The sequence below is a fragment of the Scyliorhinus canicula genome, chromosome 3 (genome assembly GCF_902713615.1).
Source record: "Scyliorhinus canicula chromosome 3, sScyCan1.1, whole genome shotgun sequence".
Taxonomy (NCBI): Eukaryota; Metazoa; Chordata; class Chondrichthyes; order Carcharhiniformes; family Scyliorhinidae; genus Scyliorhinus; species Scyliorhinus canicula.
In genome coordinates, this window is record NC_052148.1 from 22,493,956 (window position 1) to 22,521,251 (window position 27,296).

At 47.7% G+C, this 27,296-nt stretch overlaps 1 protein-coding gene across 2 annotated transcripts in view; it reads right to left on the reverse strand.

Annotated features, from left to right (window-relative positions):
• The window catches only part of slc4a11 (solute carrier family 4 member 11), a 237,110-nt gene that overhangs the window by 179,346 nt on the left and 30,468 nt on the right, over nucleotides 1–27,296 (reverse strand). The window contains exon 2 of one of the 2 annotated variants that reach the window (XM_038793207.1): nucleotides 6,156–6,200. The exons of the other annotated variant lie outside the window; for it this stretch is intronic. Within the exon in view, the coding sequence (XP_038649135.1) occupies nucleotides 6,156–6,200 (45 nt within the window). The remainder of the gene's footprint in view (nucleotides 1–6,155; nucleotides 6,201–27,296) is intronic. 2 annotated transcript variants of the gene reach the window in all.

The following is a 27,296-nucleotide window of genomic DNA, read 5'->3' on the forward strand; positions in this document are numbered from 1 at the left end:
AGAGGAAACCCCGCAGACACGGGTAGAAAGTGCAGACTCCGCACAGACATAAATAATATGCTATTTTGCTCTTCTTCCTGGCAAAGTGGGCAATTTACATTTGAAAACATTATACTTCATCTACTTCATTCTTGGCCACTCACTGAACCGATTATGCACCTTTGCAGATTCCTTTTGTCCTTTTCACAATTTACTTTCCCACCTATCTTTCTGTCATCAGCAAATTTAGCAATCATACATCTGGTCCCTTCATCCAATTCGTTGATATAAATTGTAAATAGAGGGCCCAGCACTGATCCGTGTAGCACGGGAGGTGGTGGCGTAGTGGTATTGTCACTGGACGAGTAAAGCAGAAATCTGGGGATCCAGGTTCAAATCCCGCCACGGCAGATGGTGAAATTTGTATTCAATACAAAATCTGGAATTAAAAGTCGAACTATGACCATGAAACCATTGCCGATTGTTGCAAAAAACCATCTGGTTCACTAATGTCCTTTAAGGAAGGAACTCTACCGTCCTTACCTGGTCTGGCCTGCACGTGACTCCAGACCCGCAGCAATATGGTTGACTCTTAACTACTCCTTCAAGGGCAATTAGGGATGGGCAATAAGTGCTGGGCCAGCCAGTGATGCTCAAGTCCTATGAACAAATATTTTTTTAAACTCCATCTTGCCAATTGGGAAATGACCTATATATGCCCATTAACCAATCCTCTAACATGATACCCTTACACTTTTATTTTGTACAGTAATCTTTGATGTGGAACCTTGTCAAATTCCTTCCGGGCATCCATTTTCCCTTTAACCACATTGCTCATACTCTTTTTCTATTTCTAGCTAGCTTTCTCTCATATTCTAATTTCTCCCTCCTTATTAAACGTTTAGTCCTTCTTTGCTGTTCTTTACCTTCTGTCCAAATCCTCTAAGGTGGCTTCAATCTTAGCTGAATTAAAGGCTTTTTCTCACAATTTTATACTATTTTTAACTTCCTTCGGTAGCCATGGATGCTGTGTTCTCCCCAGACTCTTCCATTCTCACTGGAATATTTTCAGAGTATTTGGAAATATCTCCTTAAATGTCCTCCACTGCATTTCTACTGTCCCATCCCTTAACCTAATTTTCCCAGTTCACTTTAGCCAGCCGAGTTCATGCCCACATAATTGCCTTTATTTTTCCCAGTTCACTTCAACCAGCCGAGTTCATGCCCACATAATTGCCTTTATTTAAGTTTGAAACACTAGTCTTAGACACACTCCTCTCTCCCTCAAACTGATGTGAAATTCAATCTTGTTATGATCACTGCCACCGAGGGCCACCTTCATGTGAAAGTCATCCATTAATCCGTGTGCATTTGCCGATCTAGTATCGCCTGATTTCTGGTTGGCTCTGGCAGACAGTGGTGTAGTGGTATTGTCACTGGACTAGTAATCCAGAGGTCAGGGTAAAGCTCTAGGGACCCGGGTTCAAATCCCATCACGGCAGATGACAAAATTTGAATTATGGAATTATATGTCGAATGATGACCATTGTCGATTATCATAAAAACCCATCAATGTACTTTAGGGAAGGAAATCTGCCATCCTTATCGGGTCTGGCCTATATGTGACTCCAGATCCACAGCAATGTGGGTGACTCTTAACTGCCCCTTCAATGGCAATTAGGAATGGCCAATAATAATAATCGCTTATTGTCACAAGTAGGCTTCAATGAAGTTACTGAGAAAAGCCACATTCCGGCACCTGTTCGGGGAAGCTGGTACTGGAATTGAACCTGCGCTACTGCCTTGTTTCACATTACATAAGAACTAGGAGCAGGAGAAGGCCATCTGGCCCCTCGAGCCTGCTCCACCATTCAGTAAGATCATGGCTGATCTTTTTTGGACTCAGCTCCACTTTCGGGCCCGAACTCCATAACCCTTAATCCCTTTATTCTTCAAAAAACTATCTATCTTTATCTTAAAAACATTTAATGAAGGAGCCTCAACTGCTTCACTGGGCAAGGAATTCCACAGATTGAAAACCCTTTGAGTAAAGAAGTTCCTCCTAAGCTCAGTCCTAAATCTACTTCCCCTTATTTTGAGGCTATGCCCCTTAGTTCTGCTTTCACCCGCCAGTGGAAACAACCTGCCCGCATCTATCCTATCTATTCCCTTCATAATTTTATACGTTTCTATAAGATCCCCCCTCATCCTTCTAAATTTCAATGAGTACAGTCCCAGTCTTCCTAACATTACAAGCTAGCTATTTAGCCCACTGTGCTAAACCAGCCCCTGGTATAAATGGTAGGCCAGCCAACGATACCCACATCCCATGAACACATTTTTTTAAAAATGCTGCTCGAAACTATCCCAACCGCCTTTGTCAATCTGATTCATCTAATCTGTACATAGATTAAACTTGCCCATAATTATGTACCTTTCTCATAAGCCCCGACGATTCCTTCATGTATACCCCAACCTACAGCGTGGTTACTATTGGGCAGTCAATAAACCACTCCCAAAAGTGACTTTTTGACCCACTGGGTAGCACTTGCAAGGAGTTGGCACAAGCACAGTCCCAACCCACTGCCCTTTCACCCTCTGTCCAAATCTGCATAGTATTCAGTGCCAATGCATTCCACATCAAAGCAAACCCGAGCACCATTCTCCCCAACCCAGACGGTGGCACTGGAGCCATTTCTAATGGTTTAGATCAAAAACAGCTTCAGTAAGATTTGGAGTATAGGGCAGCACGGTGGCCTAGTGGTTAGCACAACCGCCTCACGGCGCTGAGGTCCCAGGTTCGATCCCGGCTCTGGGTCACTGTCCGTGTGGAGTTTGCACATTCTCCCCGTGTCTGCGTGGGTTTCGCTCCCACAATCCAAAAAAATGTGCAGAGTAGGTGGATTGGCCACGCTAAATTGCCCCTTAATTGGAAAACATAATTGGGTAATCTAAATTTATAGATTTGGAGTATCAGCGATTTTGAGATTATACAGCGAGTTGACACTCCTAGCTGTTTTTTGATGGTCTGTTAGTCAGCAGGTGTCTGATCTCAGAGACCTCAGCACAGCTGAGTAAATTACTCTTGTATGCTTGTGGATTGTATTTGGTCTTGGACAGTCAGTGAGAGTGCCAAAGCTGTATTTATTACTCCCCCCCCCCCCCCCCCCCCCCCCCCCCCCCACTCCCCGCACAGACACTGAATTGACCAGATAGTGTCCGACCAGAATCACACCTTGGTCAAATTCTCTTCATTGAAGAACATGAGTGAACCACTTGAGGTTTTTACAACTTGGGTCACTTTTTTTTTTCAATAAACTACATTTCTGAAGCGAGCCCGTAAATTTTATGGAGTTAAATTCTACAACATGCTGGGGTTTGAACTTGTGACCATCGAGCTTGCTAGGCCACAGTGACTCATAACCCTGTAATATGAAAGATTTGATATAGTGTGAGAATTTATTTCAGCAAATATCACTGATACTGCTCAGGATAAACCTAACTATCTGTGCACGTTAAGTGTTGCGTGAACTCATCAGTGTGGGTCAAATTCAAACTCCATCGCAGAATTTGAGGACCTAATGTGGTTTGCCTCACAGCGTGGAACTGAAAGCGTGTCTGGAGTGTCAGGGTGCTACCCTTCACGTTAGACATTAAAGAAAGGCAAACATCATGGGGAGGTCCTATTTGATGTATAAATGAGTGGGCCAAAGGTTGGCGGATGCCGTGGATATGTGTGAGGTTATCCATTTTGGCCAGAGGAATAAAAAAGCAACTCATTATCTAAGATGCTTCGATGTTCAGGGTGTCCTCACGAATGAATCGCAGAAAGTTAGTATGCAGGTACAATGGGCAATAAGGAAAGTGAATGGAATTTTGGCATTTATTGCTAATGGAATAGAGTATAAAAGTAGGGAGGTGCTGTTGTCACTGTGCAAGGGATTGGTGAGGCCGCACCTGGAGTACTGCGCACAGTTTTGGTCCCCGTACTTGAGGAAGGATATAAATGTGACAATAACCGATTATTATTCAATACAAGTAGGCTTCAATGAGGTTACTGTGAAAAGCCCCGAGTCGCCGCATTCCGACGCCTGTTCGGGGAGGCTGGTACGGGAATTGAACCCGCGCTGCTGGCCTTGTTCTGCGTTACAAGCCAGCTGTTTAGCCTACTGTGCTAAACCAGCCCTTGGGGCAGTTCAGAGAAGGTTCACTCGACTGATTCCAGGGATGAAGGACTTATCTTATGATGAGAGATCACACTTTTACCGACTGGAGTTTAGAAGAATGAAGGGAGATTTAATTGAGGTATATAAAATGCTAAAGGGGATTGACAGGATAGATGTAGGGCGGATGTTTCCCCTTGTTGGTGCATTCCAGAACAAGAAGCCATAGTTTTAGGCGAAGGGGTGGCAGAAATGAGGAGGAATTACTTTACTCTAAGGGTTGTGAATCTGTGGAATTCTCTACCCCAGAGTGCAGTGGAGTCCAGAACGCTAAACAAACTTGAGGAGGAGATCGATAGGTTTCTAATTAGTAGTGGGTGAAGGGTTTTGGGGAGTAGGCAGGAGGTGGAGATAAGGCTGAGCTGAGATCAGCCATGATCATATTGAATTGTGGAACAGGCTCAAGGAGCTGAATTGCCTAATCCTGCTCCTCGTTCTTATGCTCTTAAAAATTAGTTCTCATGCTTTCCTTGATGTGATTGTGAGCTGCCCATCGATTTAAGCTGCCTATCGATTTACAGCCAGTGTGCAGCACTCCTCCAAAATTTTACTAAAACTCTTTGTGGTCTAAAACATTGGAAATGGCTCCAGTACCAGCACCTGGGGGGGGGGGGGGGGGGGGGGGGGATTATGCTGCAGCTTGCTTTGATGTAAAAATGCCTAAACACTATGCCGATTTGAATCTAACTTGACAGCCAAAGTTCACTTTCCAGTTTTATTTTGCGTTTGTTGAAAGAAATGCCAGAGTGTACTCTGAACAAAAAGAAATACATTTACCTTCTGAGAGGTGTAGGGGGGGGGAAAAAGGAGAGAGGAGTGAATCATTAGCAGAGCTCATTGGAGCTTTTTTTAAAATAAAAATAATAACCTCTGAGGATTATGTGGGTTCAGGCTCCGTTCGAGGCCTTCCCCGTGTGAATAATGCAGCACTGCAGTGAACTGCCTTTCAGATGAGACTGGTAACCAAGGCCTCGCCTGCTGTTCAGGCGAGACAGAAGCATCCCCTGGCACAATGCCCAGAGAAGCAGGGCACAGGTCACCCAACATTCATCCCTCAAAAACAGATTAATGCGGTGTTTATTCCGTCACAAGTTACGGCCGTTTGTGTGTCCCAATTTCCCCAACACTCGAAGAGAGGAAAGCAGATAAATGGTGACAAAGCCTTTTGGAATGTCTCGCAAAGCCGAAGAGGGCGTTATTCAAGTTCACGTCCTCATTTCTTGAACCAAGATAAACAATTCTAACATTCAATCCTTCTCTACCTGCCCTGGTGGTACCATCCACACCAAACATACTGTAGTGACTCAATTGGCAGCGGAGCAGACCCAATGGGCCGAATGGCCTAATTCTGTTCCTATATCCTATAGTCTCACCACCCACCTTCTCAAGGCCAATAAATGCTGATCTAGCTGGTCCACAACCAGTAAACAAAGAAAAAATAATTTTCCCAAACCCATCCCTTTAGAGTCTTTTGCACCCATTATAGAGAAGTGTTCACATTAAGATCTTTCTTTACTCAAAGCAAAAAAGGACAAACAGTTTGAAAATCATTAACGTATATTCCCACAACCTTGTGCAGTTTAGAGGTTCTATTTGCTCCATCTGCCACCACTGCACATCTTTCAGAAACATCCCAAGTCCTTCACATACAGCGATCTGCTTTGAAGTCCAGTGACTCTGAACGCAAGCAAACATTGCCCAAAGACTCATCATAAATCACTAACCTCTGAAAGCAAATACATTCCCTACACTAGGTTGCAACACTAAGCTGTACGGAAAAAAAAATCAAACCAACTTTTAAAAAAACGTCATCCTCTCAGAATTCCATATGGAGGGTTAATATTTGAAGTTAACCATTGATGTGCTTCCCACATCTCCCCTCTCGAAAACAGATATTGGTTTGACGTCCAATAAATTATTTACATTCGGTAATTATAGCATTAATCCACTCACCACTTTCCTGGTAAAAGTAGCCGTTGACAGTCGAATTTGGAGTATCTGGATTAAAATAAAGTGAGCAGGATTTAACTAGAGCACAAACTTAGTTTACAGTCGCACACGTTGAAAGGAACTGCATTCGGCTCTTTAGTGCGAGCGATCTTAGCCAACCTTCCGTCCTCCCATTTACACTCCCCATTTTGTCAATACTCTTGCTGCCTGTGTTGTCAGCCCTCTAACCTATCTCTCCTGTCCAACACTGGGGGAACCAGGACCCTATCTAAAATGCATTGTCTTTGAACTCTGACCTGGTTTTGCCCTTCCCCACCTTTAACCTCCTGGACTATAAACTCGGACTAATACTCCAGAGAGAGAAGTTCAAATCGGACCATGGCAGGTGGAGAAATTTAAGTTCAAACCAATTGATAAATCTGGAATGAAATACTAGCCTCATTAATAACGATAAAAATTAATTTTAAATCAAGAATTAAATCTGCTTCACCAAGACAAAATTTGCCATTCGAACCTGGTGTGGGCTAAAAGCTGTTGATTCGGAACTGAAATGTCCAGCAAGCCACTCTCAGTTGTATCAAAGCACGACAAAAAAATGTAAGTACTGTGCAAGACGTGCCAGTTCATCAACATGGGTACCACCATTACAAGTGAGAACCCCACCCACCAGGTACGCGGTACATACTCGTGCGACTCGGCCAACGCTGTCTACCTCATACGCTGCAGGAAAGGATGTCCCGAAGTGTGGTACATTGGCGAGACCATGCAGACGCTGCGAAAACGAATGAACGGCAACAATCACCAGGCAGGAATGTTCCCTTCCAATCGGGGATCACTTCAGCAGTCAAGGGCATTCAGCCTCTGATCTCCGGGTAAGCGTTCTCCAAGGCGGCCTTCAGGCTGCGCGACAACGCAGAATCGCCGAGCAGAAACTTATAGCCAAGTTCCGCACACATGAGTGCGGCCTCAACCGGGACCTGGGATTCATGTCGCATTACATTCACCCCCCACCATCTGGCCTGGGCTTGCAAAATCCTACCAACTGTCCTGGCTTGAGACAATTCACACCTCTTTAACCTGGAGTTACCCCTATCTCTGCATCTGTAAAGATTCAATTACCTGCAAATGTTCGCATTCTAAGCATTGTCTGGCATCTTTGAATTTGTCTATATATATGTTTCTGGAACACACCAGAAGGGTCGTTCCCCTCAGTAACAAGTATACTGCTTTGGATACGGGCTCGGATTGTGTTTTCGGGATCCTTAAGGGGGAGGGGGAGCAGCCCCAAGTCGTGGTCCATATAGGCACCAACGACATAGGTAGGAAAAGGGATAGGGCTGTAAGGCAGGAATTCAGGGAGCTAGGGTGGAAACTTAGTTAGAACAAACAGAGTTATTATCTCTGGGTTGTTACCCGTGCCACGTGCTAGTGAGACGAGGAATAGGGAGAGAGAGCAGATGAACACATAGAACATTACAGCGCAGTACAGGCCCTTCAGCCCTCGATGTTGTGCCGACCTGTGAAACCCCTCTAAAGTCCCTCTACACTATTCCTTTATCGTCCATTTGCCTATCCAATGACCATTTAAATGAGTTTAGTGTTGGCTACAGGGATGGTGCAGGAGGGAGGGTTTCAGATACCTGGATAATTGGAGCTTATTCTAGGGTAGGTGGGACCTCTACAAACGGGATGGTCTACACCTGGACCAGAGGGGTACCAATATCCTGGGGGGGAAATTTGCTAATGCTCTTCGGGAGGGTTTAAACTAATTCAGCTGGGGGTTGGGAAACCTGAATTGTAGCTCCAGTATACAGGAGGTTGAGAGTAGTGAGGTCATGAGTAAGGATTCAAGGTTGCAGGAGTGTACCGGCAGGCAGGAAGGTGCTTTAAAGTGTGTCTACTTCAATGCCAGGAGCATCCGGAATAAGGTGGGTGAGCTTGCAGCATGGGTTGGTACCTGGGACTTCGATGTGGTGGCCATTTCGGAGACATGGCGAGAGCAGCGACAGGAATGGTTGTTGCAGGTTCCGGGGTTTAGATATTTCAGTAAGCTCAGGGAAGGTGGTAAAAGAGGGGGAGGGGTGGCATTGTTAGTCAAGGACAGTATTACGGTGGCAGAAAGGTCGTTTGATGAGGACACGTCTACTAAGGTAGTATGGGCTGAGGTTAGAAATAGGAAAGGAAAGGTCACCCTGTTCGGAGTTTTCTATAGGCCTCCGAAAAGTTCCAGAGATGTAGAGGAAAGGATTGCAAAGATGATTCTGGAAAGGAGTGAAAGTAACAGGGTAGTTGTTATGGGGGACTTTAGCTTTCCAAATATTGACTGGAAACGCTATAGATCTAGTTCTTTAGATGGATCTGTTTTTGTCCAATGTGTGCAGGAGGGTTTCCTGGCACAGTATGTAGATAGGCCAACAAGAGGCAAGGCCACATTGGATTTGGTACTGGGTAATGAACCAGGACAGGTGCTAGATTTGGATGTAGGTGAGCACTTTGGTGATAGTGATCACAACTCGGTTATGTTTACTTTAGCAATGGGCAGGGATAGGTATATACCGCAAGGCAAGAATTATAGCTGGGGGAAAGGCAATTATGACGTGATGAGGCAAGACTTAGGATGCATAGGATGGGGAAGGAAACTGCAGGGGATGGGCACAATTGAAATGTGGAGCTCGTTCAAGGAACAGCTACTGTATGTCCTTGATAAGTATGTACTTGTCAGGCAGGGAGGAAGTGGTCGAGCGAAGGAACCGTGGTTTACTAAAGTAGTTGAGTCACTTGTCAAGAGGAAGAAGGAGGCTTATGTAAAGATGAGACGTGAAGGTTCAGTTAGGGCACTCGAGAGTTACAAGTTAGCTAGGAAGGACCTAAAGAGAGAGCTAAGAAGAGCCAGGAGGGGACATGAGAAGTCTTTGGCAGGTAGGATCAAGGATAATCCTAAAGCTTTCTATAGGTATGTCAGGAATAAAGAATGACGAGGGTAAGAGTAGGGCCAGTCAAGAACAGTAGTGGGAAGTTGTGTGTGGAGTCCGAGAAGATAGGAGAAGTACTAAATGAACAATTTTTGTCAGTATTCACGCAGGAAAAAGACAATGTTGTCGAGGAGAATACTGAGATACAGGCTACTAGACTAGAAGGGCTTGAGTTTCATAAGGAGGAGGTGTTAGCAATTCTAGAAAGTGTGAAAATAGATAAGTCCCCTGGGCTGGATGGGATTTATCCTAGGATTCTCTGGGAAGCTAGGGAGGAGGAGATTGCTGAGCCTTTGGCTTTGATCTTTACATCATCTTTGTCTACAGGAATAGTGCCAGAAGACTGGAGGACAGCAAATGTTGTCCCCTTGTTCAAGAAGAGGAGTAGAGACAACCCCGGTAACTATAGACCAGTGAGCCTTACTTCTGTTGTGGGCAAAGTCTTGGAAAGGTTTATAAGAGATAGGATTTATAATCATCTAGCAAGGAATAATTTGATGAGGGATAGTCAACACTGTTTTGTGAAGCATCGCAAACCTTATTGAGTTCTTTGAGAAGGTGACCAAACAGGTCGACGAGGGTAAAACAGTTGATGTGGTGTATATGGATTTCAGCAAGGCGTTTGATAAGGTTCCCCAAGGTAGGCTATTGCAGAAAATACGGAGGCATGGGATTCAGGATGATTTAGCAGTTTGGATCAGAAATTGGCTCGCTGTAAGAAGACAGAGGATGGTGGTTGTGGGAAATGTTCAGCCTGGAGTTCAGTTACTAGTGGTGTACCACAAGGATCTGTTTTAGGGCCACTGCTGTTTGTCATTTTTGGAGGAGGGCGTAGAAGGATGGGTGAGTAAGTTTGCAGATGACACCGAAGTCGGTGGAGTTCTGGACAGTGCGGAAGCATGTTGCAGCTTACAGAGGGACATAGATAAGCTGCAGAGCTGGGCTGAGAAGTGGCAAATGGAGTTTAATGATGAAAAGTGTGAGGTGATTCATGTTGGAAAGAGTAACAGGAAGACAGAGTACTGGGCTAATGGTAAGATTCTTGGTAGTGTGGATGAGCAGAGATCTCGGTATCCATGTCTATAGATCCCTGAAAGTTGCCACCCAGGTTGATAGGGTTGTTAAGGAGGCGTACGGTCTGTTAGCTTTTATTGGCAGAGGGATTGAGTTTCGGAGCCATGAGGTCATGTTGCAGCTGAACAAAACTCTGGTGCGGCCGCATTTGGAGTATTGCGTGCAGTTCTGGTCGCCGCATTATAGGAAGGATGTGGAAGCTTTGGGAAGGATGTGGAAGCATTGGAAAGGGTACAGTGGAGATTTACAAGGATGTTGCCTGGTATGGAGGGAAGTTCTTACGAGGAAAGCCTGAGGGACATACGGCTGTGTTCGTTAGAGAGAAGGTTAAGAGGTGACTTAATTGAGGCATAGAAGATGATCAGAGGATTAGATAGGGTGGACATTGAGAGCCTTTTTCCTCAGATGGTGATGGCTAGCACATAGCTTTAAATTGAGGAGAGATAGATATAGGACAGATGTCCGAGGTAGGTTCTTTACTCAGAGAGTAGTAAGGGCGTGGAATAATCTGCCTGCAACAGTAGTGGACTCGTCAACATTAAGAGCATTTAAATGGTCATTGGATAAACATATGGATGATAATGGAATAGTGTAGATGGGCTTCAGAGTGGTTTCACAGGTCGGCGCAACATGGAGGGCCGAAGCGTCTGTACTGCGCTGTAATGTTCTATGTTCATTCACCTGAGGAAGGAGCAGTGCTCCGAAAGCTAGTGTTTGAAACAAACATGTTAGACTTTAACCTAGTGTTGTAAGACTTCTTACATTGTTCAAGAAGGCATCTTCCTGCCTCCTTTGAGGGGTAATAAATGCTGCCCTTATCCATGACACTTCAAACCCAGGAACAAAACTCCCTCTTTCTCCAAACATTTCAACAGATAAATCCTCATCCCTCAATCACAGGAGATGCAACACCAGCCACTTTACCTCCTCACCGATCAAGGCCCCAAACACTCCTTTCAGGTGAAGCAGCGCTTCACTTGCACCTCCTTCAATCTGGTCTGTTATGTTCGCTGCTCCCAATGAGGTCTCTTCTGTATTGGGGAGACGAAACGCAGACTGCTTTGCGGAACACCTTTGCTCGGTCCACAAGCATGATGACCCCCAACCTCCCGTCACTTGCCATTTCAACAACTTTCCCTCATGCCCACATGCACGCCCTTGGCCGGCTGGAACGCTCCAGTGAAGCCCTGGGCAAGCTCTTCTTCCGATCAGGCGCATTACAGCCCTCAGGACTCAACATTGATTTCAACAACTTCAGAACAACTCTCTCCTCCATCTTGATCCCTTTGTTTCGATAAAATAAATGTTGTCCCAGTGCAACTCCCACGCCCACACTCGGTCACCAATCATTGGTTTTTAGGTTTTGCTTTCACTGAGCACTGAACTTTGTTCTCCTTTTAACACATTCTGCCATCTTACCTTTATGCCACTATCAACACCTTCTTTATCGCTTCACGCTGCCATTAACACTTCCTCTGTCTCTTGCCCTATACATCTTTGTTGCAATCTCTGCCAGCTTCCACCAATCACTGACCTTCTACTTTGCTCCACCTGCACCACCCTCTCTGATCCAGTATATAACCCATCAAATTCCCCCTGCTCCATCCTCTCTGATCCAGTATACAGTATAACCCATCGAATTCCCCCTGCTCCATCCTCTCTGATCCAGTATATAACCCATCAAATTCCCCCTGCTCCAGCCTCTCTGATCCAGTATATAACCCATCAAATTCCCCCTGCTCCACCCTCTCTGATCCAGTATATAACCCATCAAATTCCCCCTGCTCCATCCTCTCTGATCCAGTATATAACCCATCAAATTCCCCCTGCTCCATCCTCTCTGATCCAGTATATAACCCATCAAATTCCCCCTGCTCCATCCTCTCTGATCCAGTACACAGTATAACCCATCGAATTCCCCCTGCTCCATCCTCTCTGATCCAGTATATAACCCATCAAATTCCCCCTGCTCCATCCTCTCTGATCCAGTATACAGTATAACCCATCGAATTCCCCCTGCTCCATCCTCTCTGATCCAGTATATAACCCATCAAATTCCCCCTGCTCCAGCCTCTCTGATCCAGTATATAACCCATCAAATTCCCCCTGCTCCACCCTCTCTGATCCAGTATATAACCCATCAAATTCCCCCTGCTCCATCCTCTCTGATCCAGTATATAACCCATCAAATTCCCCCTGCTCCATCCTCTCTGATCCAGTACATGTTGATCATAGATCATAGAATTTACAGGGCAGAAGGAGGCCCATCGAGTCTGCACCGGCCCATGAAAAGAGCACCCTCGTTAAGCCCATGCCTCCACCCTATCCCCGTAACCCAGTAACCCCACCTACCCTTTTTGGACAATAAGGGCAATTTATCGTCGTCAATCCACCTAACCTGCACATCTTTGGACAGTGGGAGGAAACCAGAGTACAATAGATAGATAGATACAGAAATACAGCACAGAACAGGCCCTTAGGCCCACGATGTTGCGCAGAACTTTTGTCCTAGGTTAATCGTAGAATTTTGGACAATTTCTCATGGCCAATCCACCCAACCTGCACATCTTTGGACTGTGGGAGGAAACCGGAGTACCCGGAGGAAACCCACGCAGTCACGGGGAGGATGTGCAGACTCCACACAGACAGCGACCCAAGTCGAAATCGAACTTGGGACCCTGGAGCTGTGAAGCAATTGTGCTATCCACAATGCTACCGTGCTGCCCTTAAGAAGTTAACCTACACTCCATTATTCTACCCTAATCCATGTACCTATCCAATAGCCGCTTGAAGGTCCCTAACTTTTCTGACTCAACTACTTCCACAGGCAGTGCATTCCATGCACCCACTACTCTCTGGGTAAAGAACCTACCTCTGACATCCCCTCTATATCTTCCACCATTTATCTTAAATTTATGTCCCCTTGTAATGGTGTGTTCCACCCGGGGAAAAAGTCTCTGACTGTCTACTCTATCTATTCCCCTAATCATCTTATAAACCTCTATCAAGTCGCCCCTCATCCTTCTCCGTTCTAATGAGAAAAGGCCTAGCACCCTCAACCTTTCCTCGTATGACCTACTCTCCATTCCAGGCAACATCCTGGTAAATCTCCTTTGCACCTTTTCCAAAGCTTCCACATCCTTCCTAAAATGAAGCGACCAGAACTGCACACAGTACTCCAAATGTGACCTGACCAAGGTTTTGTACAGCTGCATCATCACCTCACAGCTCTTAAATTCAATCCCTCTGCTAATGAACGCTAGCACACCATAGGCCTTCTTCACAGCTCTATCCACTTGAGTGGCAACTTTCAAAGATCTATGAACATAGACCCCAAGATCTCTCTGCTCCTCCACATTGCCAAGAACCCTACCATTAACCCGGTATTCCGCATTCATATTTGTCCTTCCAAAATGGACAACCTCACACTTTTCAGGGTTAAACTCCATCTGCCACTTCTCAGCCCAGCGCTGCATTCTATCTATGTCTCTTTGAAGCCAACAACAGCCCTCCTCACTATCCACAACTCCACCAAACTTCGTATCATCTGAAAATTTACTGACCCACCCTTCAACTCCCTCATCCAAGTCGTTAATGAAAGTCACAAACAGCAGAGGACCCAGAACTGATCCCTGCGGTACGCCACTGATAACTGGGCTCCAGGCTGAATATTTGCCATCCACCACCACTCTCTGTCTTCTATCGGTTAGCCAGTTTGTTATCCAACTGGCCAAATTTCCCACTATCCCATGCCTCCTTACTTTCTGCATAAGCCTACCATGGGGAACCTTATCAAATGCCTTACTAAAATCCATGAACACTACATCCACTGCTTTACCTTCATCCACATGCTTGGTCACCTCCTCAAAGAAGTCAATAAGACTTGTAAGGCAAGACCTACCCTCACAAATCCGTGCTGACTATCCCTAATCAAGCAATGCCTTTCCAGATGCTCAGAAATCCTATCCCTCAGTACCCTTTCCATTACTTTGCCTACCACCGAAGTGAGACTAACTGGCCTGTAATTCCCAGGGTTATCCCTATTCCCTTTTTTGAACAGGGGCACGACATTCGCCACTCTCCAATCCTCTGGTACCACCCCTGTTGACAGCGAGGACGAAAAGATCATTGCCAACGGCTCTGCAATTTCATTTCTTGCTTCCCATAGAATCCTTGGATATATCCCGTCAGGCCCGGGGGACTTGTCTATCCTCAAGTTTTTCAAAACGCGCAACACATCTTCCTTCCTGACAAGTGTCTCCTCAAGCTTATCAGTCTGCTTCACGCTGTCCTCTCCAACAATATGGCCCCTCTCGTTAGTAAATACTGAAGAAAAATACTTGTTCAAGACCTCTCCTATCTCTTCAGACTCAATACACAATCTCCCGCTACTGTCCTTAATCGGACCTACCCTCGCTCTAGTCATTCTCATATTTCTCACATATGTGTAAAAGGCCTTGGGGTTTTCCTTGATCCTACCCGCCAAAGATTTTTCATGCCCTCTCTTAGCTCTCCTAATCCCTTTCTTCAGTTCCCTCCTGGCTATCTTGTATCCCTCCAGCGCCCTGTCTGAACCTTGTTTCTTCAGCCTTACACAAGTCTCCTTCTTCCTCTTAACAAGCCATTCAACCTCTCTTGTCAACCATGGTTCCCTCACCCGACCATCTCTTCCCTGCCTGACAGGGACATACATATCAAAGACACGCAGTACCTGTTCCTTGAACAAGTTCCACATTTCACTTGTGTCCTTCCCTGACAGCCTATGTTCCCAACTTCTGCACTTCAATTCTTGTCTGACAGCATTGTATTTACCCTTCCCCCAATTACCTGGAGGAAACCCACGCAGACACAGGGAGAAGGTGCAGATTCCGCAGAGACAGTGACGCAAGCCGGGAATCGACCCTGGGATCCTGGAGCTGTGAAGCAACTGTGCAGACCGCTGTGCTACCATGCTGCCCTTTATAATCCATCACATTCCCACCTGCACCACCCTCTGATCCAGTATGTAATCCATCGCATTCCCCCTGCTCCACTCTCTCTGATCCAGTATATAATCCATCACATTCCCCCTGCTCCATCCTCTCTGATCCAGTATATAACCCATCCCATTCCCCCTGCTCCACCCTCTCTGATCCAGTATATAACCCATCCCATTCCCCCTGCTCCACCCTCTCTGATCCAGTATATAACCATCACATTCCCCCTGTTCCACCCTCTCTGATCCAGTATATAATCCATCCCATTCCCCTGCTCCACCCTCTCTGATCCAGTATATAATCCATCCCATTCCCCCTGACCCCCTCTCTCTGATCCAGTATATAACCCATCACATTCCCCCCTGCTCCACCCTCTCTGATCCAGTATATAACCCATCCCATTCCCCCTGCTCCCCCCTCTCTGATCCAGTATATAACCCATCCCATTCCCCCTGCTCCATCCTCTCTGATCCAGTATATAATCCATCACATTCCCCCTGCTCCATCCTCTCTGATCCAGTATATAACCCATCCCATTCCCCCTGCTCCCCCCTCTCTGATCCAGTATATAACCCATCCCATTCCCCCTGCTCCATCCTCTCTGATCCAGTATATAACCCATCACATTCCCCCTGCTCCACCCTCTGATCCAGTATATAACCCATCACATTCCCCCTGCTCCACCCTCTCTGATCCAGTATATAACCCATCACATTCCCCCCCTGCTCCACCCTCTCTGATCCAGTATATAACCCATCCCATTCCCCCTGCTCCATCCTCTCTGATCCAGTATATAACCCATCACATTCCCCCTGCTCCACCCTCTCTGATCCAGTATATAACCCATCACATTCCCCCCCTGCTCCACCCTCTCTGATCCAGTATATAACCCATCCCATTCCCCCTGCTCCATCCTCTCTGATCCAGTATATAACCCATCACATTTCCCCTGCTCCACCCTCTCTGATCCAGTATATAACCCATCACATTCCCCCTGCTCCATCCTCTCTGATCCAGTATATAACCCATCACATTCCCCCTGCTCCCCCCTCTCTGATCCAGTATATAATCCATCCCATTCCCCCTGCTCCACCCTCTCTGATCCAGTATATAATCCATCCCATTCCCCCCTGCTCGAACCCTCCCTGATCCAGTAGATAACCCATCACCTTCCCCCTGCACCCCCCTCTCTGATCCAGTATATAACCCATCACATTCCCCCTGCTCGAACCCTCTCTGATCCAGTATATAACCCATCCCATTCCCCCTGCTCCACCCTCTGATCCAGTATATAACCCATCACATTCCCCCTGCTCCATCCTCTCTGATCCAGTATATAACCCATCACATTCCCCCTGCTCCACCCTCTCTGATCCAGTATATAACCCATCCCATTCCCCCTGCTCCACCCTCTCTGATCCAGTATATAACCCATCACATTCCCCCTGCTCCACCCTCTCTGATCCAGTATATAACCCATCCCATTCCCCCCCTGCTCCATCCTCTCTGATCCAGTATATAACCCATCACCTTCCCCCTGCACCCCCCTCTCTGATCCAGTATATAACCCATCACATTCCCCCTGCTCCATCCTCTCTGATCCAGTATATAACCCATCACATTCCCCCTGCTCCACCCTCTCTGATCCAGTATATAACCCATCACATTCCCCCTGCTCCATCCTCTCTGATCCAGTATATAACCCATCACATTCCCCGTGCTCCACCCTCTCTGATCCAGTATATAACCCATCACATTCCCCATGCTCCCCCCTCTCTGATCCAGTATATAACCCATCACATTCCCCCTGCTCCCCCCTCTCTGATCCAGTATATAACCCATCACATTCCCCCTGCTCCCCCCTCTCTGATCCAGTATATAACCCATCACATTCCCCCTGCTCTACCCTCTCTGATCCAGTATATAACCCATCACATTCCCCCTGCTCTACCCTTTCTGATCCAGTATATAACCCATCACATTCCCCCTGCTCCACCCTCTCTGATCCAGTATATAATCCATCACATTCCCCCTGCTCCCCCCTCTCTGATCCAGTATATAACCCATCACATTCCCCCTGCTCTACCCTCTCTGATCCAGTATATAACCCATCACATTCCCCTGCTCCCCCCTCTCTGATCCAGTATATAATCCATCCCATTCCCCCTGCTCCCCCCTCTCTGATCCAGTATATAATCCATCCCATTCCCCCCTGCTCGAACCCTCCCTGATCCAGTATATAACCCATCCCATTCCCCCTGCTCCACCCTCTGATCCAGTATATAACCCATCACATTCCCCCTGCTCCATCCTCTCTGATCCAGTATATAACCCATCCCATTCCCCCTGTTCCACCCTCTCTGATCCAGTATATAACCCATCACATTCCCCCCTGCTCCATCCTCTCTGATCCAGTATATAACCCATCACCTTCCCCCTGCACCCCCCTCTCTGATCCAGTATATAACCCATCACATTCCCCCTGCTCCACCCTCTCTGATCCAGTATATAACCCATCCCATTCCCCCTGCTCCATCCTCTCTGATCCAGTATATAACCCATCACATTCCCCCTGCTCCACCCTCTCTGATCCAGTATATAACCCATCACATTCCCCCTGCTCCATCCTCTCTGATCCAGTATATAACCCATCACATTCCCCCTGTTCCACCCTCTCTGATCCAGTATATAACCCATCACATTCCCCCTGCTCCACCCTCTCTGATCCAGTATATAACCCATCACATTCCCCCTGCTCCACCCTCTCTGATCCAGTATATAACCCATCACATTCCCCCTGCTCCACCCTCTCTGATCCAGTATATAACCCATCCCATTCCCCCTGCTCCACCCTCTCTGATCCAGTATATAACCCATCACCTTCCCCCTGCACCCCCCTCTCTGATCCAGTATATAACCCATCACATTCCCCCTGCTCCACCCTCTCTGATCCAGTATATAACCCATCACATTCCCCCTGCTCCCCCCTCTGTGATCCAGTATATAACCCATCACATTCCCCCTGCTCCATCCTCTCTGATCCAGTATATAACCCATCACATTCCCCCTGCTCCATCCTCTCTGATCCAGTATATAACCCATCACATTCCCCCTGCTCCACCCTCTCTGATCCAGTATATAACCCATCACATTCCCCCTGCTCCACCCTCTCTGATCCAGTATATAACCCATCACATTCCCCCTGCTCCATCCTCTCTGATCCAGTATATAACCCATCACATTCCCCCTGCTCCACCCTCTCTGATCCAGTATATAACCCATCACATTCCCCCTGCTCCACCCTCTCTGATCCAGTATATAACCCATCACATTCCCCCTGCTCCACCCTCTCTGATCCAGTATATAACCCCACATTCCCCCTGCTCCACCCTCTCTGATCCAGTATATAACCCATCACATTCCCCCTGCTCCCCCCTCTCTGATCCAGTATATAACCCATCACATTCCCCCTGTTCGAACCCTCTCTGATCCAGTATATAACCCATCACATTCTCCCTGCTCCACCCTCTCTGATCCAGTATATAACCCATCACATTCCCCCTGCTCCACCCTCTCTGATCCAGCATATAACCCATCACATTCCCCCTGCTCCCCCCTCTCTGATCCAGTATATAACCCATCCCATTCCCCCTGCTCCATCCTCTCTGATCCAGTATATAACCCATCACATTCCCCCTGCTCCACCCTCTCTGATCCAGTATATAACCCATCACATTCCCCCTGCTCCCCCCTCTCTGATCCAGTATATAACCCATCACATTCCCCCTGCTCCCCCCTCTCTGATCCAGTATATAACCCATCACACTCCCCCTGCTCCACCCTCTCTGATCCAGTATATAATCCATCACATTCCCCCTGCTCCACCCTCTCTGATCCAGTATATAACCCATCCCATTCCCCCTGCTCCCCCCTCTCTGATCCAGTATATAACCCATCACATTCCCCCTGCTCCCCCCTCTCTGATCCAGTATATAACCCATCACATTCCCCCTGCTCCCCCCTCTCTGATCCAGTATATAACCCATCACATTCCCCCTGCTCCACCCTCTCTGATCCAGTATATAACCCATCCCATTCCCCCTGCTCCATCCTCTCTGATCCAGTATATAACCCATCACATTCCCCCTGCTCCACCCTCTCTTATCCAGTATATAACCCATCACATTCCCCCCCTGCTCCCCCTCCCTGATCCAGTATATAACCCATCACATTCCCCCTGCTCCACCCTCTCTGATCCAGTATATAATCCATCACATTCCCCCTGCTCCACCCTCTCTGATCCAGTATATAACCCATCCCATTCCCCCTGCTCCCCCTCTCTGATCCAGTATATAACCCATCACATTCCCCCTGCTCCACCCTCTCTTATCCAGTATATAACCCATCACATTCCCCCCTGCTCCCCCTCCCTGATCCAGTATATAACCCATCAAATACCCCCTGCTCCACCCTCTCTGATCCAGTATATAACCCATCCCATTCCCCTGCTCCATCCTCTCTGATCCAGTATATAACCCATCACATTCCCCCTGCCCCACCCTCTCTGATCCAGTATATAACCCATCACATTCCCCCCTGCTCCACCCTCTCTGATCCAGTATATAACCCATCCCATTCCCCCTGCACCCCCCTCTCTGATCCAGTATATAATCCATCCCATTACCCTGCATCCCCTCTCTGATCCAGTATATAACCCATCACATTCCCCCCCTGCTCCACTCTCTCTGATCCAGTATATAACCCATCACATTCCCCCCCTGCTCCACCCTCTCTGATCCAGTATATAACCCATCCCATTCCCCCTGCACCCCCCTCTCTGATCCAGTATATAATCCATCCCATTACCCTGCACCCCCTCTCTGATCCAGTATATAACCCATCACATTCCCCCCCTGCTCCACTCTCTCTGATCCAGTATATAACCCATCACATTCCCCCCCTGCTCCATCCTCTCTGATCCAGTATATAACCAATCACATTCCCCCTGCTCCACCCTCTCTGATCCAGTATATAACCCATCACATTCCCCCTGCTCCACCCTCTCTGATCCAGTATATAACCCATCCCATTCCCCCTGCTCCCCCCTCTCTGATCCAGTATATAACCCATCACATTCCCCCTGCTCCACCCTCTCTGATCCAGTATATAATCCATCCCATTACCCTGCTCCACCCTCTCTGATCCAGTATATAACCCATCACATTCCCCCCCTGCTCCACCCTCTCTGATCCAGTATATAACCCATCACATTTCTCCCTTTCCTTAGCTCTGCAGAGCCAAGCAGATTCGAAACATTGACTCTGGTCTGGATTCTCCACCCCGCCCGCCGCAAGAACGCCACGGGCGATCCGCATACCGTGGAAAACTCCATTGAGCTCGGGGTGATTCGCCGACCGGACGCAGCCGGTGAAGCCCGCCCTCCCTCTCCACCGATGCTGCCAGGAATTTTTCCAGCATTTTCTGGTTTTACTTTTTAAAAAAAGATATTCATTCAGCTGTAAAGTGGTAATGAACGGGGCGACACGGTGGCGCAGTGGTGAGCACTGCTGCCTCACGGCGGCAAGGTCCCAGAATCAATCCCTGCCCCGGTCCACCGTCCGTGTGGAGTTTCCACTTTCTCTGTGTCTGCGTGGGTCTCACCCCCACAATCCAAAATATGTACAGGGGAGGTGGATTGGCCTCGCTAAATTGCTCCTTAAATTAGGAAAAAAAGAATCGAGTACATGAGCACACCGATGCCTTTATCTGGCACACCAAACATTTTACCGTCTCTTCTTATGATCGGAGGTCATGTGACTTGATCCAATAGGTCCCCCAGAAGTGAGCAGAGTCTTCATTCCCAACTCATTTCAGTTTGCGGCTGGCAATGACTGGAATAGGGGACAGTTAAAGCTGAAGCTCATTCATTTTATTGCCGTGGGTGCATTTCATCAAAGGTTTAAGACACTGTTGACCGATTCCTGCTGAATGGTCAATTCCCTTTCACTGCCAATTTGGGTTTGATTGTTTTTATACTGTTTAAATCAATTGTACAATTGTACAAGTTCTGTTACTGCGGCGTTAGCCTATTGGACAGGTTATACTTGTAAATCGGTTCTCAATGGACTTACAGCTGACTCTTTAAAAGAAAGCAGATCTCTGGGGTTTAAAAGTTCTACGTGAAAAGTCTTGATTGGGTTTTGTTACGTTTCTGTCCACACATTCCACCATGCAAGTTATTTAGCGCAGACTCTGATGAACTCTGATCATGAGCATGATCTGCCGGCTGCATTGCGCCCGAAAGGTGACACGGCTGGTATGAAAAATGAAATGAAAATCGCTTATTGTCACAAGTAGGCTTCAATGAAGTTACTGTGAAAAGCTCCTAGTCGCCACATTCCGGCGCCTGTCCGGGGAGGCTGGTACGGGAATCGAACCGTGCTGCTGGCCTGCTTGGTCTGTTTTAAAAGCCAACGATTTAGCCCAGTGAGCTAAACCAGCCCAGCTGGTAGGTTGCACTTCCGGGATATACCTGGCTCGCCACATCTCACATGATCAAACGCGATATCGAGAGACGTCGCAATCTGAATCCCGTTATGGGCGGGATCAGTATTTTGCAAATCTGCATATTAGACCGAGCCAGCTGGTCTCACTCTAATATGTACTCCTCTGGTCTACCCGAGAGATTGGGATCTAACCCTTTTACCTCAGAGAGCTCGGTCGAGCGCCATTCAGAGCTGGTCCCCCACAAACATCCCAGAGGATCGGAGGCCCCCAGGTGCTTGCCCTCTCGGCAAGGTAGCACCCTCGCATTGCTGGTGCCACCTGGACACCTTGGGACTGCCACCATGGCATTGCCAGTTTGGCACCCTACAGTGCCACGTGGCTGCCAGCCTGCACTGCCAAGGTTGCCCATGAGTCACCGCCAGCTAGCACTCTTCCCCCCCCCCACCTGAGAACCCCCGTATTAGCATAATGTGGCTTGGGGGGGTTGCATTGGGAGGCTCTAGAGATCGGGGCGTTCAGGACTAAGTGCAGCCTCAGAGGGGTGTTCTCCGCTGAGACCCCGAATTACAACAGAGTCCCGATAAATCGCATGGTGCTTCTTTGCGCTGCGGGCGCTAGGCAATACCCGGCTAAACGTGCTCATCACGGGACTCTGACCAACTTAGTTAGATCGCACCCCATGTCTCCTGTTGCAAATCCGTGATTTTACCAGATTGTTATGTTTTGGGAGTGCGTCTTTAATTCAGGATAAAATGCTGGAACAAAGGTTAGAGGTGATCCCGGGTGCAAGGTACATGGGAGCATCACCACCTGCAATTTCCCCTCCAAGCTACGCACCACCCTACCTCGGAAATATATCACCGTCACTTCACTGTTGCTGGGTCAAAAGAACTTCGTCCCTAACAGCGCTGTGGGTGTACCTACACCACATGGACTGCAACGGTTCAAGGCAGCTTCTCAGCACCACCTTCTCAAGACAAATAGATTTGGGCAATAAAAATGTTAGCCTAGCCAGTGATGCCCACATCCCATAAAATAATTTATTCTCTTGCAGAGAGTGGATAGACTATTAATCTCTGAACCCTCCGAAATATGTTAAGCATGTCAGGTTCTGTAAATTGTTATACTTCAACTGTTTATTCAATTTTAAAATAGGTTGAAGTTGACCATCCAAAAGATACCTGATCAGCATGTCTGCCCTGGATATGAGGCCCACTTGATTCACATTACATTGGAGTTGTACGTGGAGAGGAAAAGGGTACACTGGAATCTGGTGTAAAATTCAGTTACAAGGTTCTCCTAAAAGATATCCTTGAATTTCACAGACAGGTCTGTGTGCAGAGAGAAAGAGAAAGAACAGCTCATCCCTATCGTTCATCATGCAGAAATGCAGGTGGGAGTTTGAAAAAGTCAAAGTTGTAATGATTTAAAAGGAGGCAGGAAGATTCACCTAGCTTGAGCTGGAGGGAGAATCTCCCAATAAACTCTCACCACAAAGTCAATAGGCTGGGAAAGGAAAAGAAGGGGGATAAATTCTCAGAAGCCGAGAATCGTTCTGAACTGGTTCCAGGAGAATGGAGTTTCTACTGAAGGTTCAGAGTAAAGTATAACTATGATTGGAGATATTCAGCCATTTTAAATGTTAAGAGTAGGATGAGGGGAATATTTTTTGTAGCTAGCAGGATAAGTTGCCTATTAGTCAATCGTCTATTTGTTACAATAAAAGTATTAATCTTCATTTCAAATCCTCACAAATTTGGTCTTTTAAATCTGGCCTCCATCCACATTTCTATATAAATGAACCATAGGCAGATACTCTACCTGTTCTCTCAGATCTACAGACTGACCCGTTTGTGAAATTCAGGGATATCAATCTTTTAGCAGAACCTTGTGATCCAATCTTATACGGGTTTCCTTTGCAAATTGCCCTCTCAAAGTCCATGAGCGGGATACTCCCCTACCCACCGGGGCCGGCCGTACTGGCGCCAAGGAGTGGCGTGAACCACTCCGGCATCGGGCCGCCCGGATGGTGCGGAATCCAGCACCGGCGGGGTTAGTGGCGCTCCAGCTGCCGCTGAAGGGCTTGGCGCCAAAGGGCCTCCGCCGGCTGGTGAGAGGAGCGCCAGCGTGTGCTGGCATCATCCCAGCGCTTGCGCAGGGGGTTATTCTCTGCGCCGGCCATGGCGGAGGTTGACAGCAGCTGGCGCGGAGGGGAAGAGTGCCCCCACGGCACAGGCTTGCCCGCGGATCGGTGGGCCCCGATCGCAGGCCAGGCCACCGTGGGGCCTTCCCCAGCCAGGTCCCGCCGGTATGGATCTGGTTTGATTTATGCCGGTGAGACCGGCCAAAAACGGAAAGTGAATCATATGGGCTTGGTGTCCAGGTAGACACGGTGTCGTGTCATCCGTTCAGCTATTTAATGGAAGTTCAAATTTACTTTTAAAGGTTATCAGTCTCCACAAGTATTGTAACAATTATTAAACTCTCATCTCATCGCACATATCCCAAAAGTCTCAATCACTGGTTTGTGCACATTCTTAATGAAAACAAGGGGGATTCTCCCCTACCCGGCGGGGCGGGGGGTCCCGGCGTATTGGAGTGGCATCAACCACTCCGGCGTCGGGCCTTTAGGGGCCAAGCCCTCACATTGAGGGGCTAGGCCCGTGCCGGAGTGGCTCCCGCTCCGCCGGCCGGCGAGAACGGCCTTTGGCGCCCCACCAGCCGGGGCGACTGCTGACGTCATACCGGCGCATGCGCAGGGGATGGGGTGTCTTCCGCCCCCGCGATGGTGAAGGCCATGGCGGGGCGTAAGAAAAAGAGTTCCCCCACGGCACAGGCCCGCCCGCCGCCCCGATCGCGGGCCAGGCCACCGTGGGGGCATCCCCCCGGATCAGATCGCCGCCCCCCACCCCCAGGACCCCGGAGCCCACCCACACAGCCTATCCCATCGGTCAGGTAGGTGCTTTGATTCCCGCCGGCAGGAGAGGCGTCAGCGGCGGGACTTCGGCCCATCGCGGGCCGGAGAATCGCGGCAGGGGGGCCCGCCGACCGGCGCGGCGCAATTCCCGCCCCCGCTGAATCTCGGGGGGGCGGAGAATTCGGGACACGGCGGGGGCGGCCCAGGTCAGAAAAATAAAGCTAAATCCTACTGTACCACCCATTGAACCTTGCGTAACAGGAAATGACAAATGCCACCTTAATTTATCAAGAAAAAAGTCAAATCAAAATCACCAAAGTAGATTATACGGTCATTATTAGCTATGATTGCATTGAATGGCCAAACAGACCCACGGAACCGGATGGCCTTCTTGCGTTCCTATGCAGCTATGAGTAAGCTTGATACTTGCAAGCTGGCGACCTTCTGCTAGTCACAGTTATAACATAAAATATATCACAGCTACTTTATTAATTGTAAAACCATTTTGGGGCACCATGGGTCCGGGAAAGCACTAGACAAATAAAAGTAATTTATTCTTTTAAAGTGAAGGAGGGTAGCAATGGTGTATGGTCAGATGCTGTTTTGTTGAAAATTAAGCTCTGCTCACACCTCGCAATACCTCCACATCACGTAAGTGTGCCTGATTTTGGGGCACGGTGGCACAGTGGTTAGCACTGCTGCCTACGGCGCGGAGGACCGGGGTTCGATCCCGGCCCTGGGTCACTGTCTGTGTGGAGTTTGCATTCTCTTTTTTTTTTTTTATTTCTTTTTTTTTATTAAAAAATTTAGAGTACCCAATTAATTTTTTTCCAATTGAGGGGCAATTTAGCGTGGCCAATCCACCTAGCCTGCACATCTTTGGGTTGTGGGGGTGAAACCCACGCAAACACGGGGAGAATGTGCAAACTCCACACGGACAGTGACCCAGAGCCGGGATCGAACCTGGGACCTCAGCGCCATGAGGCAACAGGGCTAACCCACTGCGCCACCGTGCTGCCCGAGTTTGCATTCTCCTAGTGTCTGCATGGGTCTCACCCACACAACCCAAAGATGTGCAGGGTAGGTGGATTGGCCACGCTAAATTACCCCTTAATTGGGAAAAAAAAATTATTGGGTACTGCAACTTTATTTTTTACAAGGTATCCCTGGTTTGGGGGCGAGGAGCAACCTCTCGCCAGCAGAATACTGAGCCAAATTGTTGCATTGGAAGTCTGAAGTCATCAGCCCAGCTTTTGTGATTGGGCGATGGGCAATGAAACGGAGACATTACAAATACCTGCCCGTGAGCAGGTCCCGTGAGGAAGTCCAAGAGGTGGCCGTCTGCAATTCCCTGCTCCTCCACAGGGTGCGCTACTCCAGACCGCTCAAAAAATGAATTTGACATCACTTAAATTAACATGAGCCACGTCCAGTGAAGCAGAATTTTAAGCATTACACCTTGTTGAATGTGGTGTAGCTGAGGTTTTTTTTTAATGGTGCACAGTCATAATTACTGCTGACTAATTACTGGTATTCCTCTATGATTCGAATACCAAACCTCTGCATTCCGTAGACATAATTATTTTTTTAAAGTCAATGAAACTTCAGCTTCCGCCTTAAACCTTTATTTTGCATTCTGCAAACTACCAAAAGCGTACAGTAGAACCTGCTCGCTACTTCCTAGTTTTTCGTCCGAGAGAGTTGAATGAGATTGTCTGCACCCGAGAGCAGAATGATATTATCAGGAAAGGGAAAAAGCACACCATCTAGTTTGTGGGGTCTGTGAGAAGTGATGTCATGTCACCACTGACGACAAACCCCAATACACAAGAGAAATGTTCAGAGTTTTTAAAGTCAGCCGCCTTGGAATGTACGAAAGACAAGTAAAGAGGAAAGGCTCAGTCTTTTTAAAGGCTGGAGATAGACCTTCATGGCAACCTTGGTACCCCTTTTGTACTTTAATATCTTAATAGCAGAGTTGGAGGAAAAAAGGAGCTAAGCTCAGTTTGCGGCAATTTGTAACATGAACAGAAAAGGTCTTGTTAATCTCTGGGTGGGTAGGGGAACAGTCTGGCATTAATCCAAGGGGCGGTTAGGGCCCTATGATGGTCGGCTGTTGGTTTCTATAGCAAGGTAGGTCAAATGTACCCACCTCTCATTTATAACATGACTAGATCTTCGATGGTGTCGTTCAGTGTTTTACAGTACGCCGTACCTACAATAGGTTACTCAGCCGGTCAGCGCTGCCCCACAATTCACATGAGACCATGGCTGATCTGTACCCAAATTGCATTTGCGTCACCCAGGATGTGGGTTACTCATCCAAGCTCTTAGTAGCTGTTTATCATTGGTAACCTTCTGGCTAATTATTACTTTCGGATTCGTACATCCTCGATCTCTACAATTTGGGTTTGTTGATTTTTAGTTTGGGCGATATCAGAAAAATAAGACAATGGGGAAGAAATGTGTACAAAGAGATAGGGAGTTTTCTAGAACACATAGGAAAAAATAGGAGCAGGAGGAGGCCATTCGGCCCCTGGAGCCCGCTCCGCCATTCATTCTGATCATGGTTGATCATCCAACTCAATAGCCTAATCCTGCTTTCCTCCATATCCTTTGATCTCCTTTGCCCCAAGTGCTGTATCTAACTGCTTCTTGAAACCATATAATGCTTTGAACTTAACTACTTCCTGTGGTA